At 43.0% G+C, this 19493-nt stretch overlaps 1 protein-coding gene across 1 annotated transcript in view; it reads right to left on the bottom strand.

Moving 5' to 3' along the window:
* The window catches only part of NEO1 (neogenin 1), a 125172-nt gene that overhangs the window by 30585 nt on the left and 75094 nt on the right, over positions 1-19493 (bottom strand). The window contains exons 16-22 of the mRNA XM_015425677.1: positions 19373-19493; positions 18410-18505; positions 16944-17119; positions 14259-14397; positions 11990-12097; positions 7602-7796; positions 6346-6378 (exon numbers count right to left, since the gene is read on the bottom strand). Of these exons, the coding sequence (XP_015281163.1) occupies positions 6346-6378; positions 7602-7796; positions 11990-12097; positions 14259-14397; positions 16944-17119; positions 18410-18505; positions 19373-19493 (868 nt within the window). The remainder of the gene's footprint in view (positions 1-6345; positions 6379-7601; positions 7797-11989; positions 12098-14258; positions 14398-16943; positions 17120-18409; positions 18506-19372) is intronic.

The raw sequence follows: 19493 nt of genomic DNA, 5'->3' as shown, positions 1-19493 counted from the left end.
CCTGGAGATCGCCAGCCACTACCTGGATGCTGGCAACCCTAACCAACACCACTCCTGGTGCCTGCCAAGTGTTCTTAGAAAGTGCGTATGGCTACCTGAGGCTTCTGCCCAGCAAGGCTCCTGATTGGCCACTGGAATTTTGATTAGCTGTGCAGGTTTTAAAAAATGTTGCTTTGGCAGCAGCTACCACCACAAGCACAAGGATCTTCACTGTGTGACTGAAGGTAAGCTGTGGCGGCCATTTTGTGGCTGTGCCCATCACACTGTGTCAGAATTCCCAAGGTGCCCACAGGCTCAGAAAGGCTGGGAACACCTGCTGTAGACTAGAATAAGTTATGGGGACCCATGAGGACTCACAGGTGGGCATCTCGTTTCATGCTCCCTCCCTCCATAGCCTTTCCCTGCTTCCTTCTCTCCTTCCCACCCGACCTTATATCTGCCCCTCATTTCCAACTGTATTTTTAAATTTCAGTTATACTTTATTTATTTATTTATTTATTATTTAGATTTTTATCCCGCCCTCCCCGTAGGCCACACCTTTCTCCACAACAGGGGACCCAAAGCAGCTCACACTGTTCTCCTCTCCTCTATTGTATCCTTACAACAACCTTGTGAGGTAGGTTAGGCTGAGAATGTGTGGCTCAAGGTCACCCAGTGAGCTTTCACAACTGAGTGGTGATTCGAAACTTGTTCCTCCAGATCCTAGTCTGAAACTCTAACCCCTAAACTACACTGGCTTTTGTGGGGTGGTTGCTGACAGGCCTGGCCCTGATAGTCCTCCCCCCAAAGGCGAAAACAGACCTAGAAAGGGCCCTTCTCCTTCCCTTCACCTTTTAGGGACAGAAACCAAGGCTACAGTGCTGTGGTTGCCTAGCAACCCCCATAAGGGCCACTGAGAGGTCATTCATTTCTTAACTGATTCTGTTATTGAGGGAATGTTAACTCCCAAATGTAATTTTTTAAAGACTTCAGACTCTTTTTTTTTTTTTTTTGGCAAACCTGTTGCTTGTTTCAGGTTTGTAGAAAGATCTGTATCATCTGTTCATGGCTCCAGTCTCTGGATTTACATATCCTCAGATTTGAGAATCAGAGATACTGATGACTGAAAAGACTGCATGTTTAGGCAGTTTCAGTTCACTTGTACACAATTTGAAAGTTAACTTGCCTTTCTTCCCTATTACAACACAATTTCTTTTTACAAAGCTTGTCAATGTTTTGAAGTTGAAGTTACATAGGTTTTGAATCCGAAATTCTTGGTTTTGTGTGTGTTTTGTTTCCAATAGTGTTTGTTTTTAAAGTACTGTTGTGTATCTTGTTCAAGAGGAAAATACACCAAAGAAGCCAATATGCTAAGAAACAAATGTTTATATAAAACTTAAACAAATATAGTACAAAACGGCCTCCCTACAGGTCCATAAAAGCATTATTTATTCAGACTGTGAAAAATATGGCTGCAGTGTTCCTCTCAAAGGAGACTTTTTGATGTTCCTTCTCACTCACAGACAAGCATAAAAGAGTACACACACACATTTTTGTGGTGGTGTCAAGATAACAGAAAAAGCTCTCTTTTATTGGGGGGGGATTCTACAAAGGTAACAGAACTTCATTACGAAAGAAAAGAAACCAAAGCCTCTGCTAGAAGTTTCAAAGCGTTGTAGGTATCTTGCCCAGACATGCTTCCTGGCATTAAAATGATAGCATATTTGACGTAAACAGTGTTCCAGCCTTTTTCTGAGACGCCAGCTAGCACTTTTACCCTCTAGCCATGGGAGTGGAACCTCCCACTGCCAAACCACCCTCTTGGCAATAATTTTCATAAATATAGCATTATGGATCAGGTCAGCCAATAAAATAGCAAATTAACAAACACAGGGGCATCACAGGATGACTTGCAACATGCTTATCACACCCGTTCCATATGAATAAGTGTAGGAAAGCATGTAATTATGCGATACAGTCAGGAATCACTGAGTGATTCAGACACAGAGCAATATGAGTTAACGTGTCAAGTGCGGAGAAGAGGGAAGGCCAAGAAAAAGAATTTTCAGGGATAACAAGTGTGAAAGAAGGATTCAGGTGGGTAGCCATGTTGGTCTGAAGCAATAGAACAAACTTGAGTCCAGTGGCACCTTTAAGACCAATGAAGTTTAATTCTGGGAATAACCTTTCATGTGCAAGCACACTTCTTCAGATACCTGAAGAAGTGTGCCTGCACACGAAAGCTTATACCCAGAATTAAACTTTGTTGGTCTTAAAGGTGCCACTGGACTCAAAGATACCTGAAGAAGTGTTGCATGCACACGAAAGCTTATACCCAAAATTAAACTTTGTTGGTCTTAAAGGTGCCACTGGACTCAAAGTGTGAAAGAAAGCAAAGCATCCTCTTTCAGCCCAGTCCTAATGGCTGCCCAGTCACTTTATGTGTGACCTGGGCTATTCTTACTTTCCAGTTCTACTGCTAGTGCTGCCACAGAACTAACTGGAAAAGTGGGAAAATTCCAACCGATGACCACAGGTTGGTTCTTAGTATGATGTTGCCTTGGCTTAACGTGCTTTATCTTAGCCTGCCATGCCCCTCTGGTGCTACTCCTCAGGGCATATGTCATGATGGAAGATCTCCCTTCTATGAACCACATATATGCTTCTGCACTATTTACCAAAGCAGTGGCCAAGCTGTGTGTGTCCCCCAGGCAGGATGCAACACAGGGAGATGATCCTGCAACTGGCTTGACATTCCTGTTCCCTTGTTAATGCTCAAGGACAACCCAACCTGTCTGTTCCTCAAGACTTACTCCTCCATTTTAATACTCAAGGGGATACATCATCCCACACAACCCTACACATTCCTCCACAGACAGCCTGTGACCAAATCCTAATTGAGAAGGCATGGAAGGGAGTGCGGAAGCTGCAAACCTGGTGTCAGATGCCCATTTATTTAGGTTCATGCCCTAAATCCCTAAACCTGATTGCTAGTCATTTAGTTGAAGATTAAACAATGGACCTTCCATGTTATTATTCCAAACTCACTCCATTACAGTGTAGTTCTGTCCAGTCAAACTGCAGGAGCAGCAATATGTGACATAGGAGACTCAGGAGTTCATGCCAGAGCTGAATTAACAGAAGATTCTCTGAAGAGTTTTGACAGCCCCGGCTTCTTTTGATACGGACTAAGATTAGAAAATTGCTATGAATGCCAAAGTGAGTGCGGAGGGTCGCGCTTGAGCTGCTCCTCTCTGGGATTTCTTTATGCCAAACAGGAAAAAAAATAATGCTCTCTCTCTCTCTCTCATAGGTCCATAGCTGGCAAATACCTGTTTTTTAAAACTAGGGGTGACCAGAACCACTGAATCTATTTCCTTAACACGACCAGAACCTGCTGGATTGTAACAGTCGCTGAGTCCATCCTGGAAAAAAACCCGTCCTTCCGTTATGGCCATCAACTGATTTAAATAATCTCAAAATAGCCTTTTAACCAATTAATCCACTTTAAAATGCAAAGATATTTGCATATCAACAAAATACCCAGTAAAGTGCCTTCAAGATACAACAATCACTGAGTCCCAAAAATCACGAATGCATTGTTAAATGGGACGAAGCCTTGTAGCCCTATATATTGAAATAGATATTGCAATTTACCCTCATGGCCTAAGGCGTTTGAACTTTTAATTAACTAACCTACTGATTAAACTGATTAAAGTTTGCAGCCTGAGAAAATCCATCTAATATATATTACATGATAATAACTGTGTGGCAAGGAAGCAGCAGTACCGAGTCACGGTTATGACACAACGCATGCAAAAATAACATAATGGAGAGAAGTAAGCAGTGGGGTCCCACAAGGATTGGTATTGGGGCCAGCCCGGTACTATTTCATTTATTCATAAACAATCCAGAACAATCCAATTTATTATTCATAAACAATCCAGAACTAGGGGTGGGTAGTGTAGTGGCCGAGTTTGCAGGCACAAACTCAGTGAAAACTAAGGCTGACTGTGAAGAGCTCCAAGAGGACCTCCACAAACTGGGTGAGTGGGCGACAATGTGGTGGCAAATGATGTCCAGTGCTGGGAAGTGAAAGGTGAGGCCCATTGGTACAAAGAAATCCCAACTTCGAGCATAAGCTAATGGGGTCTGAACTTGCTGAGACTGAGAGGGGAGAAGATCCTGGGGTTGTAGTGGAGAGCTCAATGAAAGCGTCAACCCAGTGGGATGCAGAGGTGAGAAAGGCAAACTCTTATGTCAGGAATTATTAGGAAAGGGACTGAGAATAAAACGGCCGATATTGTAATGCCCCTATATAGATCTATGGTGCAGCCTCATTTGGAATCCTGTGTACAGTTCTGGTCCCTGTATCTCAGAAAGGACCTGGCAGAGCTGGAAAAACTACAGAAGAGGGCAACCAAGATGACTAGGGGGTTGGAGCACCCTCCCTATGAGGAAAGGCTAAAGAATCTGGGACTTCCTAGTTTAGAAAAGAGACAAGTAAGGGGGAGATATAAGAAAGGTTTATAAGCCCGTTTGCGGGGAGGGCGGGGTATAAATCGAAATAATAAGTAAATAAATAAAATTATGCACGAGGCAGAAAGAGTTGATAAAGAGACATTTTTCTCCCTCTCCCAAAATACTAGAACTCGAGGGCATCCAATGACACTGACGGGCAGTAGGTTCCGGAAGAACAAAAGGAAAAACTACTTTACACAGAGAGTGACTAAATTCACTGTCAGAGGGTTATAGGGATGGCTACAGGAATAAACAGCTTTCAAAGGGGATTAGACAGATTCATGGAGGATAAGTCTATCAAAGGCTACCAGCCATGGTGTCTGAGGGGAACCTTCACATTCAGAGGCTCTAAACCTCTGAATCCCAGAGCCAGGAGGCTACAACTGGATGCCATATTCCTAGATAATAAACCTAGTTATCAGTGGGTAAGGTGAAATCAAATTAATGATTAAAAACCCTTCATACTTTACAACTACAACCCTACTTGTTTCTCTTTAGACACACCACTTCATCAAGGCATGAGTTGAGATAGAACCACATTTGCACTTATTCATCACCAGGGCACCTGACTCTTTCGCGGTTGGACAAGAGTGCGTCTCAAGGAGTTCTGTGATCCATTGCTATGAACAGGCTGGCACCAGAGCATCTTCCCATGTGAACTGATGGATGCAGCCTCCATTTTTAGTGGTGTGTTATATCTAAGAGACATACTCCCTCCTCCAAAAGGGGTCAAGGCACACATTTCCCCAACAAAGTGCCCACAGCTTCCATTCTGGTCCAGAACACCAGTGGCAGAGATAGGTAAAGGTTTCCCTTGCTCAAAAGCCAGTCGCATCCGACTCGAGGGATGCGGTGCTCATCTTCATTTCCAAGCCGAAAAGCCAGCGCTGTCCAAAGACGTTTCCGTGGTCATGTGGCTGGCATGACTAGACGCCAAGGCGCACGGAACGCAGTTACATTTCCCCCAAAGTGGTACCTATTTACCGTGTTTCCCCGAAAATAAGACACTGTCTTATATTTATTTTTTCTCAAGAAGACACACTAGGGCTTATACCACAAATGCATAGAAATCCTGCTAGGGCTTATTTTGGGGGTAGGTCTTATTTTCGGGAAAACAGGGTATCTACTTGCAGTTTCTTGCTTTCAAACTGCTAGGTTGGCAGGAGCTGCGACCAGAGACAGGAGCTCACTCTGTCATGCAGCACTCGGGGAACTGCTGAACTACCGACCTTCCGGTCTGCACTTCAGCGTCTTAACCACTTGAACCACCGCAGCCTCACTTTGTGATAGTATTCAGCAAATCAAATGCTTGATTCAAGGCCAACCATCTCATTCCGCTCCCCCATGGTGCAGGTGCACTGCCTTAGGTCCCATAACAGAGCAAGCCAGAACTCTGCACAGCCAGCCCTTTGAACAGTGACTATGAGGTTCTCTGAACAGTGACTATGAGGCTGAAATCAACCCTGAAGAGAAAATGTTACATCTGAAAACACTTCCAACAGCAGGACCACCACTCAAGCTATATACACTTGATATATCCACTCTGAACATTCATAAATCCATATTCTTTTATTACGAGAGAGAGAGAGAGAGAGAGAGAGAGAGAGAGATTGTAGTCTAACCTAACCATATATTAAAAGGATTTCTAAATCTCAGACAATGCTCCCTGTTTGGCTTTGGAGCTGCCAGTATCTTTTAACAGCACAACTACAGTTTTACTGATCTATTTATTAATTAAAATATTTATACCCCACCTTTCCTCTTGGCTCAGATTAGAGAGAGACAGACAAAGAAGAGTACTCGCAAGAGAAAGAGCGACACAGAAAAGCACATCCATTCATTTACCTTGATCATTAGACATTTTATCTGAAGATTCAGCTACCAGGACAAGCACGGAGGAAGAAACAAATGAGAGAAAAGATCACCAGATCGGAAGGTATTACAAAAGAAATCGCTGGCACAGAATATCTTTTAAAATGGGGAATCAAATTAATGCTACCGGTATGGAACTGAAGGTTTACCTTCCCAGGATTATTTTCAACTCTTGTTTGTATGCTACAGTAAGACCTGCTCATATCCTGTGTCAGTAAATCATGGAATATTTATGCATTCGTTCATATTTAAGAATATGACAGCTACTATGGTGTGTTGCTAGACACTTCCTCTCACAGTGAGACCCCTTTGTGATAACTGACACATTATCACAAATTCACTTGCGCCAAACAGTATCAACCCAGGTAACAGGCAACTGTTTGAACAATGGCAATGCGATGAGGAAATGTTCTCATTTATCCATTCCTCCCCCCCCCCCGTACTGAGGGAGCTCATAGAGTTACTAATTCTATATTGTCACTGTTACCTTATGAAACAATTTTGGGATGCTTTTATTGCTTTTCGCCCCAGTATGTATGTGAATTTTAAACTTGTCAAATAAAAATAATAATAAAAAAAGGAAAAGGAAAAAAAGGCAATGCGTGGTAAGCTGTGTCCTGGCAAGTACTCACCCTTTCATAGATACCTCTAATGTCAACAACAGCTTGAGCGTTTACATTTTCCAAAAGATAGCGGAGGATGCCACTCCGAGAACAATGGAGATGAACACAGGAAAAGACATCTGAATCACAGGCCCCACCCAGAGACATGGCCTAAAAAATGCTTAACTTCCATGTACTGTTTTGGTACTGGTGGTGGGAAGTGCTGTCAAGTGACAACTGACTTATGGCAACCCTGTAGGGTTTTTAAGGCAAGAGAGGTGGTCTGCCATTGCCTGCCTCCGCGTAGGAACCCTGGACTTCCTTGGTGGTCTCCCATGCAAGTACTAAGCAGGGCTGACCCTGCTTAGCTTCTGAGATCTGACTACACTGGGCCATACTGACCCATTTTGGAACAGCTTAAAAACCCTGTGTTTGCTCCTTTCCCCTCTGCCATAAGCAATGTAGACCTGAAGTCCTTCACACACAAGGTATTCACATAGATTCAGAAAGATCATGCACTCGTAGTGTGCCTTCTCACCAGCAGACTAGATTTATAATTATTATTCCCATATTGTTTAATCAGCAGAAAACATTGCAAAAAGACATTCAGCTGCACTACAGGCTTACCTTTAGGTGTTCTGAACTGCACTGCCTCTGACATAGGGCCCATGCCTTTGGAGTTGCGGGCTTGAATCTTGAAATAATACGCAGTGTCAAGGGTTAACTCTTGAATCTGGTGCGTCAGTCTGTTTCCTACTACCGGCTCAATGACCCAATCATGGATTTCAGCGTTTATATCTGTACTGTAGTAAATGATGTACCCTGCACAATAGAACGCAATTGGTAAATTACAAAGACAGATTTCCAAGGGCTCTAAATGCTCTGAGAACACTAAGTACATTTTGTCTATGACACTTGAAACCACTAGATAAACCCTTCCTCCTCAAGTTCCCTTTGCAATTCTCTCTCTGTGAAGCTAAAGAAGCAATTGCATAATTCATTACAGCTGCTATGGAAGAGAAATTGGGGTCATTTGATCAATTAGTATCTGCTAGCTCACAGAATACATTCCCTAAATCTTTACAAAACAATCCAGATTAATTGAAGTCATTGACTTCAGTGGAACACAGATCTGCTCATTTCTGGTATGGCAGGAATGAATTCTCGTTTTTCTACCAGTGGGCCAGTTCACACAGATTTCAACTGCATCGTGTTCTTTGATCCACTGAGGTTCCAACACATTTCTAATGCTCCTTGAAAAATGACAGCGTTGCGATCTGAGACCATGGATTCATGTTTTACACTCCTCATGCAAGCATAGTTTTAAAGTGGCAGAAATTGGCATGAAATTCAGCTCTGAGGCTAATGTTTTGGTCTTAGCAGGAAGCTCTGAGGCTAATGTTTTGGTCTTAGCAGGAAGCGGCTGCAGAAGACAGCTCTGAGCCCAGAAGAGGAGGCTTTTAAATTAAAAAGAAAATTAATTGCGAGAAAGCAAGACAAGATATACAGATCAAACTTTAAGCGATCAAAGAAATAACCCCAATTCAATGTGGTCAATGGCATGCCAGGACATTTACAGCATGATACTAGGCAGAGCTACACCATTTTAAACCCGCTTACTTCAATGGATTTAGAAGGTGTAACCCTGTTTAGGATTGCACTGACAGTCGCGTACCACTAATGATGCTCTACTATCTCTGATGCATCCAGCAGGTATCCGTAATAAGAAAATTCCTCAGCAGGGGAGAAGAAGAGATTGGATTTATACCCCGCCCTTCACTACCCAAAAGTGTCTCAGAGCGGCTTACAAACTCCTTTCCCTTCCCCTCCCCACAACAGACACAACATTTGTTGGCTAACAAATAAGTGTGGCACCCTATTTGAAAATAACTACAAAAAAATTCTGATTGGAATCCAAACAGATTTAGGTAAATGGAAAGATCTTCAGCTGTCATTGTTGGGAAGGGTGGCAACTATTAAAATGTGTATTCTCCCAAAACTTATGTTTTTGTTTCAAGTCTTACCTGTTATAAGGAGTCCAATTTTTTTTAAAGACTTGGGTAAACTAGTTTCAAACTTTATCTGGCAAGCTCGAAAACCTCGATTTAAATTGAAAGTTATGCAAGAAAGGACACAGAAAGGTGGTCTTGGCCTACCTGAGTGGCAGCTTTATTATAAAGCTGCCGCTATGTTGTGGATAAAGGACTGGGTTTTATTGGTAAACAGTAGGCTTCTCAAATTGGAGGGCCATGACCTCCCTATGGGGTGGCACGCCACTATTTGGTATAATAAAGGGAAAAACATATTTGTAAGACACTATATAAGAGGTTCATTACTTAAAATATGGAATGAATTGAAGCAACGGTATTTTCTGAAAACACCCAAATGGGTATCCCCCATTGAGGCTTTTGCTAACCCAAACTTGTATGACCATGAAAAGAAATTATGCTATGAAGATCTGTTAGATAACGCAAATAATCTTAAACCAATTGAAAATTTGAAGGTGCAATATAAGGATCTATCATGGTTACAAGTAATGCAATTATATTCCAGATATAAGGAAGATCAAAAATATGGTTTTTATGTCCAACCTATAGATTTAGAAAAAGTTTGGATTAAGTCGGGAGGGCGAATAATAAAAAACGTATATGGTTATTTACTGGATGATAAAATGCAAGATGAAGTGGTAAGGCTAAGTCTGGAAGCCTGGAATAAGGACTTAGGTTACAATATAGAAACAGACAAATGGTTAAAAATATGGGATACCAATATAAAAATTACTAGGGCTACCTCCTTTAAAGAGAATATTTATAAGGTTGCCTTGAGATGGTATATGTACCCAGTCAAGTTGGCTAAGATTGCTAAAACGACTGTTAACATGTGCTGGAAGTGTAAGCTTAACGTTGGCACATATATTCACATGTGGTGGCACTGTTGTAAAGCGAAGGAATATTGGACAATGATAAGCAAATTGTTGGGGGAAATAATGGGATCTCAAATCCCTCTTAAGCCTGAAATTTTTATACTAAATATGATCCCCAAGTCCTATGGGAGAGTAGGGGAACATTTGTTGGTTCATTGTTTTACTGCTGCTAGGATTCTGTACGCCAAATACTGGAAAGATCCGAAAATTCCAGAAAGGACTGAGGTGATACAGAGGATATGTGAAGTGGCCGAAATGGATAAATTATCTAATATCCTAAAGGGGAAGAATGATAAAACCTTTGAAAAAAATTGGGAAAAATTTTATAATTGGACACGATCTGTGAAGGGTTAGTTTTGTTTTGTTTTTCAGTCTTAACAAGTTCAAGAAGAGATGTGATGTTATGTATAGGTTATTGTTGGTAATTGTGAGGTAGGTGGGGCTGAGAGAGCTCTTGACAGAAACTGCTCTTTTTCAAGAACAGCTCTTATCAGAACTACGGCTTGCCCAAGGTCATCCAGCCAGGTGCAAGTGGAGGAGTGGGGAATCAAACCCGGTTCTCCCAGATTAGAGTCCGCACACTTAACCACTACACCAAACTGGCTTATGAATGGTTATGAGTGGACGTGTTTCTCACTAACACCACATGGACAAAGGCTAGGGTTCTCCTGGCCTAACATAAATGTGGGATTCAAAGTTTATAACAACAGGACATGCTACAGTCTGACATATTACAGTACAAAGCTGCTTGTGGAGAATGTAGGAGAACTGAAAGATGAGGGACAGCCTTGGTGCTGATCAGATACCATGGATCGGTGCCCTATTTATTAGGCAACGTGGATAAAACAACCTTGCTGCAGCTTCCTGGTGTAAAGTGCTAACAAGGATCTCTAACCTAACTATAAGTAAACATGTTTTAAGAGGATGTAAAGGTAAAAGTAAAGGTTCCCTTGCTCGAAAGCCAGTCGAGTCCGACTCTAGGGTTGTGGTGCTCATCTCCGTTTCAAAGCCGAAGAGCCAGCGCTGTCCGAAGATGTGTCTGTGGTCATGTGGCAGGCATGACTAAACACCAAGGCGCACGGAACACTGTTACCTTCCCACCGAAGTGGTACCTATTTATCTACTTGCAATTTCTTGCTTTCGAACTGCTAGGTTGGCAGGAGCTGGGGCCAGAGACGGGAGCTCACTCCGTCATGCGGCAACTCGGGTCTTGAACTGCTGAACTACTGACCTTCCACAGTCTGCAGTTCATCATCTTAACCACTTAAGCCACCGCAGCTCCTTTAAGAGGATGAGTAAAACAAAAAAAAAGTTTCAGCTAGGTTTTGTAAGACTGTTGTAGCACACTCCACCAGAGGGCAGACCTTTCATGTCGTTCTACAGTAAAGATAAATTTGGTACACATCTTTATCCCATTTCAAAGCATGGTCAGCCCAAATGACAGCAACTGAGGAAAGGAATGGGAAGGGAGAAACAGGGACCATATTGTTGACAGAGCTCCCTTCCAGGAGAAACGGCCCTGGAAAAACCATCCTCTCCTACACACCTTTAATCAGGATGGCCTGAGGAAGTGTGTATACACTCAGCCGGAAAAGGTACCAAGGAATATCTCTGTGTCAGAGAGCAGCACACAGATGCTAACCCTGTCGGCTGTGGAGAAGGGAATGCTTTGTCCCTCTCTTCCCCTCAGCCAACATGAGCCTGATATGGCCTAAACTCCCCTCCTCCATAGATGGCACTCGGAAGGAACTGCCTTCAGGGCAGTAGCAAAGGAAGGGATGTGGGCAATGCTCCCTCTAAGCTGTGGAGTCTTGTGAGCAAAAATTCTACTTTGTGAGCTACTGGCATTAAAGTTGTGAGCGAGTGATTTGGCTGCTGCATCAATTAGTCTGCTCTGGAGCCATCCTTCCTGAGCTAAGATGAAAATGTGTGAGCTGGAGGCTAAAAAACTGTGAGCTAGCTCACACTAACTCAGCTTAGAGAGAACACTGGATGTGGGTGGCCCTGCTAGACTCAAAAACACCGCTTTCTATCCCAGGGCTATTCTCCAACGTCTTGAACAGCAAGCCCAACCGTCCTGAAGGAAGCTCACCTGTAATTTTGCCGTTGGCTTCAGACGGAGGCTGCCAGTTGACTATGATGGTCCGTGGTTTTCCTTCTTTGCTCACCACAGTGACGTCCTTTGGAGGAGAAGTTGGAACTGCAAAAATATTGTAGATGAGGCGTGCGTGTATTGGTAGTAGCATTATCCTCATGAGCGTGCTTTAGGACAGGCAATAATATTCCGCTATTTAAGCCTGCAGGGCCTGCAGTAATTATCCGTTTTTCTACTGAACTAGCCACAATAATCAAGACTCAAGATTCCCTTCCAATGTTCTCTTTAGACACTTGGGAAGCATCTTTAGGAGAAGCTGAGTTGCTTTCTTGTACATAGGCATTTAGATTATATATTCAGACACACATGCATCGACAAAGCATTCCTGAGGGGGGGAAAGGTTACACTGAAACATCTTGAAATTCTAATTTTGCACTCTTGAACTACCTACGTAGATTCCCTCATGGTTTTATAAATTATGAATTTTTCTGCACTGCTTAACAATTAAATCTCATTTTTTAAAAAGAAAAGAAAAAGCAACTGCACATTTGTTCCTCCTCACCATCAGCCTTTCTTTCTATAAATGACACAGCTCTCTAGAGCAGAAGATGAAATGTAAGCCAACAATCTTCAGCTGGGATTCCTAATAATATCAGTGAGGTGGATGGAGCAGAGATGCTTTCTGGTGTGCTAATAACTTTGGATCCTGTGGGGACTTCTCCAGTAATGAACACAGAACTCTGATCTGACACTCACATGAAGCTGCCTTATACTGAATAAGAGCATCAGTCCATCCGGGTCAGTATTATCTACTCAGACAGGCAGCTGTTCTCCCGGGTCCAGGTGGAGGTCTTTCACATCACCTGCTACCTGATCCTTTGAACTGGAGATGCCGGGGATTGAACCTGGGACCTCCTACATGCCAAGTAGATGCTTTACCACTGAGCCATGGCTCCTTCCCATTTCCTGTTGATGTTTTCAAGAAACACTTTAACCCAATGGTGGTAGGGACTTTCCTTGGGCCTCGCCTCATGTGATTGTCTGAAGAGTGTGATTGTGTGAAGAGATCTAACACTGATTCTCTGAGGTTTCTTAGCACCGATTCTGGCTTCTTGACTCATTTGTAGAACCAACGCACGGGAGATAAGATCATGCAATTAAATCTCAACACCACAGGGCGCAGAGTACATGGGATATGCTTTGATCAAATCAAAGTCTGCCTTATCTCTTGCTCGTTCTCTAATTAAATGACACACCCCCTCCCTCCAAATAATAATGAAGTTATGTCTTAACGGCTATTATTAAGAGACAATTACATGTGTAGAGTATTCTGGCTTTTTCAAAATCTTCCTTACATAACTATTTTTATGTCTAACCTGACCTTTGCTCAAAGGACTGTAGTTCTGTCCGCTTTGAAAGAAACCTGAGGGTTTGTGGTTACCGCCACAGTATTGCTGACTTGGAGACTGACATGAGAGCCTCCAAAGAGGTCCTGCTTTTCGTGTCACCCTTCTGTCAGGCGACCACTCGGGAGTCAGGACCTGGTGACCCTTTGACTGCTGAGTGCCCTGCAACCAGGAAGGTTTCGCCCTCTCCTTGGCCGTGTTTAGGAAGGACATTGAGGCCTACTTGCTCCAGGTGGCTAAGAGTATTTTATGTCCCCTTTGCGTTATATCTTTGGTGTTCCCACCTCTGTCTATAAGTTCTGTATATTCGGTCATGGAAAGGGTCATCAAGTCCCAGCTGACCTATGGGGACCCCACGGGGTTTTCAAGACAAGGGACGTTCGGAGGTGGTTTGCCACTGCCTGCCTCTGCATACCATCCCTGGACTTCCTTGGTGGTCTCCCATCCAGGTCCTAACCAGGGTCGACCCTGCTTAGCTTCTGAGATCTGACAAGTGAGGCAGGCATGGGTCAGCCAGGCCAGGGCCTGTATATTTAGTATTGTGCTTTTAATGGATGGAGAAGAAAAAGAAGAGTAAGCAGGGGTTTTACACTCTTTGGGTTGCTTTGTTTTGTATTTTGAAGCCCACCTTTGAGTATCAGCTAGAAAAGTAGTCTACAATTAAGGAAAATACATAATTGTATATAATTGTAGGTGGGGAGGGGGTTGTGACAGTTTTTATTTCATCTTCTACCTTAAATGTTTGATGTTCTAAACACCTTGGGGATACCTTGATATAAAAGACAGGGTACAGAGTAAAGTAAGCAGCCCTTAACTATAGATTCTGTAAGAAGCATCTTGTAGAAATGACTTGCCCATACCTGATTCAAAGGTGGTCCCATGTGCTGTCATGCTCCAAGTACTCGACCTTCGGCCTTTGGTCACCATGACAGAGAACTCATACAAGGTGTTGGGCTTTAAGCCAGTCACTAAGAAGCTTAAGGTGGTTGTATTTGCAGTCTAAGAGAAACCAAAGGATCCACAAAAGGAGAATCAGAAAAATCTCAGCCTATGGTAATGTCTGGAACGTTCTCACATTACACGCCCCCTTAATCACCTCCCTTTTGCAAACTCAGTGATGCAAACTCAAGTGTTAATGGAGCATTTGTGCAATTGGCAGCTAGAGATTCCTTTTATAATCAATACAAGTATTTGGTACTAGTCAATTATACATTTAGAGAAATGACCTCAAGGTCTTTGGTCTACTTGTTATGCAGCAAGCCTTCCAGTTGCCTGCTGACGGTGTCTAATGTACCGTACTTCATTAAGGGAACTCATACGGGAACCTGGTACCAAAAAAAAAAAAGAGTGCTAAACGCTCACATTTGTGGCAAAACTCCAGGCTAAATTAAAGGCCAGGAAGTAGCTGGAAGGACTGATTCCCAGGACCAAATTAGGTGTTTTCTTGGCAAATGCATAGCCGTAACCTTTCATTCACTGAGATAATGAAGAGTAAGGGATGGGGGAGCTACTTACGGGAGGGGGGGAAGCATAGACAAGAAGGAGAAAAGGGGTCTTAACTCCTTCTGCACCCACCACTCTTCCCTGCAAATGCACCCCCATTGTGTTCGCTTCCAGTTCTGGAGCCAGATTATATAGGGAGAGACTCACAAACTACAAAGCGAGTATGTAATGTAAACTGCAGCTACATTTAACAAGTCTGACATTTAACTCTCAGTTCTTAAGAAAAGGTTATAAAAGCAAAACACTGTTTACAAAGCCACTTCCCTTGAAAACAGGCTGACTGAACGTGACCAAAATGAAACGAGAGAAAATAGCATGCAATTGGTGAAGTGACTGTTTGGAAGGTAAAAATTTTAACATCCATTTGGTACCTCAATACAGAAAAATTGTGGTTCAAAACAAGAGCCGTGCCATTTAAGAAGAACCCACTTCTCTGAGTGATTTATATGTAGGTGCCCAAATGAAAGCAGCTTTCCAGGCCCAATTTACAACCTATGTAAATCTCTGATCATTTTGGTCACACTTACTCAAGACTCTTGTCAAAGGAGGAGGTGCTGAAGTCAATGAGCTTAGGAGAGTATAGTTCTATTTAGGATTCCGCTAACACTGAACTTCTCCCAAGAAAACCGCATGTCCTGCTCTCCCCCCCCCCCAGCTAGATATAACCAATTTAAGGGAAGAAAGAAAAGGCAGAGCTTTTTAAAACCACTTTTTGTACACGGATGAAAATCAGCCAGAAGTCTGGGCTTAATTAGGGAACCTACTCCAGAAATGGTTGCCAAACTGAGTCAATTTTTCCCTAATTGGCTCTCCTAGGGCATGCAAGTTATACTTTAAAGGGGTATATTTAAAACTGTCTCAGTCCAATGTTCTGTCATTGGACACCCTAGAGATAGGCCTATGATATATAACTCGACTATCTAATAAAACTATTTACGTTTCCCAAATGGTGCACTATGCGAGAAATCCCACAGACTTATCAAAATGTTTTTCGGTGCTGAGCAAGAAGAGCCAAAGGCGGGTCCTCGCTTTTCGCCACTGTAGGCACTAAATCAGGGATCCCCCAACCCTTCTCAGCCTGCAGTCACCTTTGGTATTCTGACACGAGTTGGTGGATACAATCACCAAATGTCTGCCACAGAAAGCGGAGCCAACCACAAAATGTCAGGGAACAAGGCTATATACACCTCTTCAACACCACAGGCAGACGCTCTGTTTAACAGGATCTGCAGAGCCAATCAGAAACCCTGCTGGGGAAAAGCTCCATCAAGCCCCACCCACTTTCTGAAAGCACTTGGTGGGTGCCAGGAAAGGTGTCAGCAAGCGCCATGGCACTCACAGGAACCATGGTTGCACTACACCCATGAAACAGCTAAGCCACCCTTTCCCACTCAAGATGAATCCTGTAGTGCTGAGGTGACTTTGACGTTATTTCAATGTTAAGACATGTTACTCAACCCTGTGGACAATGCAGCTGCATAACCGAAGACAATGATGCATGAGCCAGTCATAGAGATTCATTGGTGAAACCAAACATGCCAGCCATACCCAGGAAACCAACATGTTAATGCAGAGGTGTCGAACTCATTTGTCATGAGGGCCAGATATCTGACCTAAATGTCACTTTGTCGGGCCAGGTCATGTGTGCCATAAAATTAATGCCAGCTACCAGAGATATTAAACTGTCAAAAGGACAGCAGCTGGTAAGCTCCGAGTTGGTGTATCCTCACTGCAAGGCCTCATGGGCTGGGAGGGGTGTGTAAAGGAAAACCCGTATGGGCGGACTGGAGAGCCAGCGGTGCAGCCCTGGGCAGACACTCCCACACTGCTTGGCTGCTGCAGATTAGGTTGTTCCACCATGCTGAAGCCACAATCAGAGTGGCTCCGTCTACTCCCCCACCCCACAGGCAGTCTCCTGTTCCTTCCCTTGCACTAGTTGCTCGCGGGCCGTGTAAGAGCCCTGGACGGACGGGCCGGTTCTGGCCCCCGGGCCTTATGTTTGACACCCCTGTGTTAATGCAGTCCCACAGTGTTATCATTACCTTGTACTTTGTGTTGGCAGGAATGTTGGTTTTCCACCGGACTGTGTAGTAACGGGCATCTGAGACCTTCTGGTTCTTTGGCAGAGAGTTGTCTGCCCAGGTGATTCGGATGGTGTCATGGCTCAGTATGGAAGCCTGAACTCCCACGGGTGGCATCATGGGGGAGGGATCTGGCACTGGAGTGTACGGAGCATTAACAACAAATAAATCAACTTCAGAAGTGTCTAAGGAATTGATGGGTAAAAGTAGGGTATTACAATAAAAAAGAAGGAAGGTGGCATTATAATGTGAATAAAAACAAAAGGGGGGAAATGCAGGGTAATAACGATGAAATGAAAGGTGAGACATGGAGAAAAAGAGAGAAAAGCCAGAGTTAATAGCAACACAAGACCAGCAGGAAAAAAAAGTTTTCAGTGATCATTTTGATCTCTTCTTAAAACTCATGCCTCAAATAGAGCCACAAAGTGGCATGACAACTATCACCAAAAGCTTAATACAAACACATTTGAAATGGTTTACTGCCTTAGTTCTTGAGCATCAGCTCGGTTTAAAACTTCAATTTATCCCATCTCCAAAACGATGTGGGGGGAGAGGTAGAACTGGCATCCAGTATCCCTCATACAGCACTAGAAAAAAAATATTTTCAGGGAAAAGACCTGCTTGTTTGAGTCAGAAAAACTGAGGGAACACCAAGGCAGGACACCTGGGATCCAGCAAGAAAATTCAAAACCAAAAGGCCTGCTGAATTCTTTCAAGTCACATGAATCAACAACGGGAAGCAAAAGTAAATAACGGGCAGCACAAAGGTTAGTGGGCTAGTCTGCTTGCAGCTGGAGTTAGGTATGTGCATTAGCAGTTTATGGCCAGCTAAGATTATCCAAATTCTTCAGTGTACCCAGGGGCATCACATGATAAAGGGCAGGGACATCTGTTATGCAGCAAAGAACTGTACTCACAGGTGTTTCCCGCAGCAGTGTGGATATATACACCCATCTTTAAATGCCTGGGGCAGCTTAAAGAATAGCATGCATACGTACATGCTGCCTAGTCTGCGGCTGGAAGTGGAACAGTGATATACACGCCACAGTGTTTGCTGTATGACACGGGCCTTTAAGAACAGGAGACTTAAGAGATACATCAGGCGTGTCTGAAGCATGTCAGAAAATGTTCACAATGAACAAAAAGTCACTGCCAAATTTTGTAGGAAACAAGGCTAGAGCTTGTGCACATTGGTGTACATTAATCTGTGCTCTACGGCCAATGTAAAAATGTGATGGCAGCAGCTATGAAGTAAATTCCAAAAAACTATAACCAGATTTAAACGTTTTGCTTAATATATGGTTTAACAAGATATTCATGGAAAGAAAAAGCTCTGCAAGCCATAAAACGCACTGGGAGTTTGAACCTTAAAATTCAAGGCTGATCGCTGGGAGCCACAAAACAAATGAGCAAGCCTTATCCTTTACCTGTATAAGCCCTCGTCACTGCACTTTCGTAGAGCGGGATTCCTTCACCAACGTTGTTATACGCTTTCAAAGTGATGACGTAATGGGAGCTGGGATCTAAAGGGAAAAAATCCAAACTATTATTCCCAATTTCCATTCCAAATTCTTTGTTAATACTACAGCATTTAGTAACTCAAGAAAAATGAACTGTCCAATCAGATTACTGTTCCTTTGACCACTATCATGAACAGGCATACACTAGCAGGTAAAACAAACCAGACAGGTGGCTCTTTAAATATGCTGCACTATAACCACCGCCAAATATTTGGCCACCTGTACAGTATATCGGTTTTCTATATCTCTTAATAACCAAGAAATGTTCTCTTCGGGGAATCAGAACCAGCTCCAAGTGATGGGAGAATTAATTTTGATCTTAAATCTGAAAATATAGGATAATCTAAAACTATGTGGTCAATATTTAGAATCTATTCGATCTCGACTGCAAATGAACTAAGTAAAAGAAAAGTTCTTTCCCCTGTGTGGGCATATCAGAAAGTATATTCACAGAGCAAAATTCATACACATAAACCAACCTCCCCCCATCCCTGGTTAATTTTGTCAAATTTATTCCCATTCCATAATTAGCCAAATTGGTATTTCCTAGAAAATGTATATTGGTTTCATTCTCATTATTTGGTCAACACAGAAAAATCTTCAGAGTGGGGGGACATGGTGGCCACTTTTAGGACAAAGTGGGCCACTAGCAAAAAATCCCAAAAAAACCCCCAGGAAGTATTCTGAACATACACAGGTCAATATTGCTTTGCATTGTTATTTCAAAATGTAGCTAACAATATTTGATTTATAGCCCTCCCTCCCCTGCAAGCAGGTTCAGGGCAGGTAACAGCAATAACAATAAAAACATTTAAAACAATAAATATAATGTCTAATATCAATTTGCTGCTATTGCCGTATTCTCCTTACCCAAGTTTTCAATAGTGTAATATCGCTGCTTATAATCCACCTTGATGGTCTGGGCATGGGGGCTCCCTACACCATACCCAATAGCATAGCCTCTGACCACAATGTTCTGGTTTTCAGGCGG

Source organism: Gekko japonicus, unplaced genomic scaffold (assembly GCF_001447785.1).
Source record: "Gekko japonicus isolate JY-2015 unplaced genomic scaffold, Gekko_japonicus_V1.1 scaffold1259, whole genome shotgun sequence".
NCBI classification, from domain to species: domain Eukaryota; kingdom Metazoa; phylum Chordata; class Lepidosauria; order Squamata; family Gekkonidae; genus Gekko; species Gekko japonicus.
Note: the sequence above shows the minus strand (reverse complement) of the source record. Positions and strands in the feature narration are given on the sequence as shown.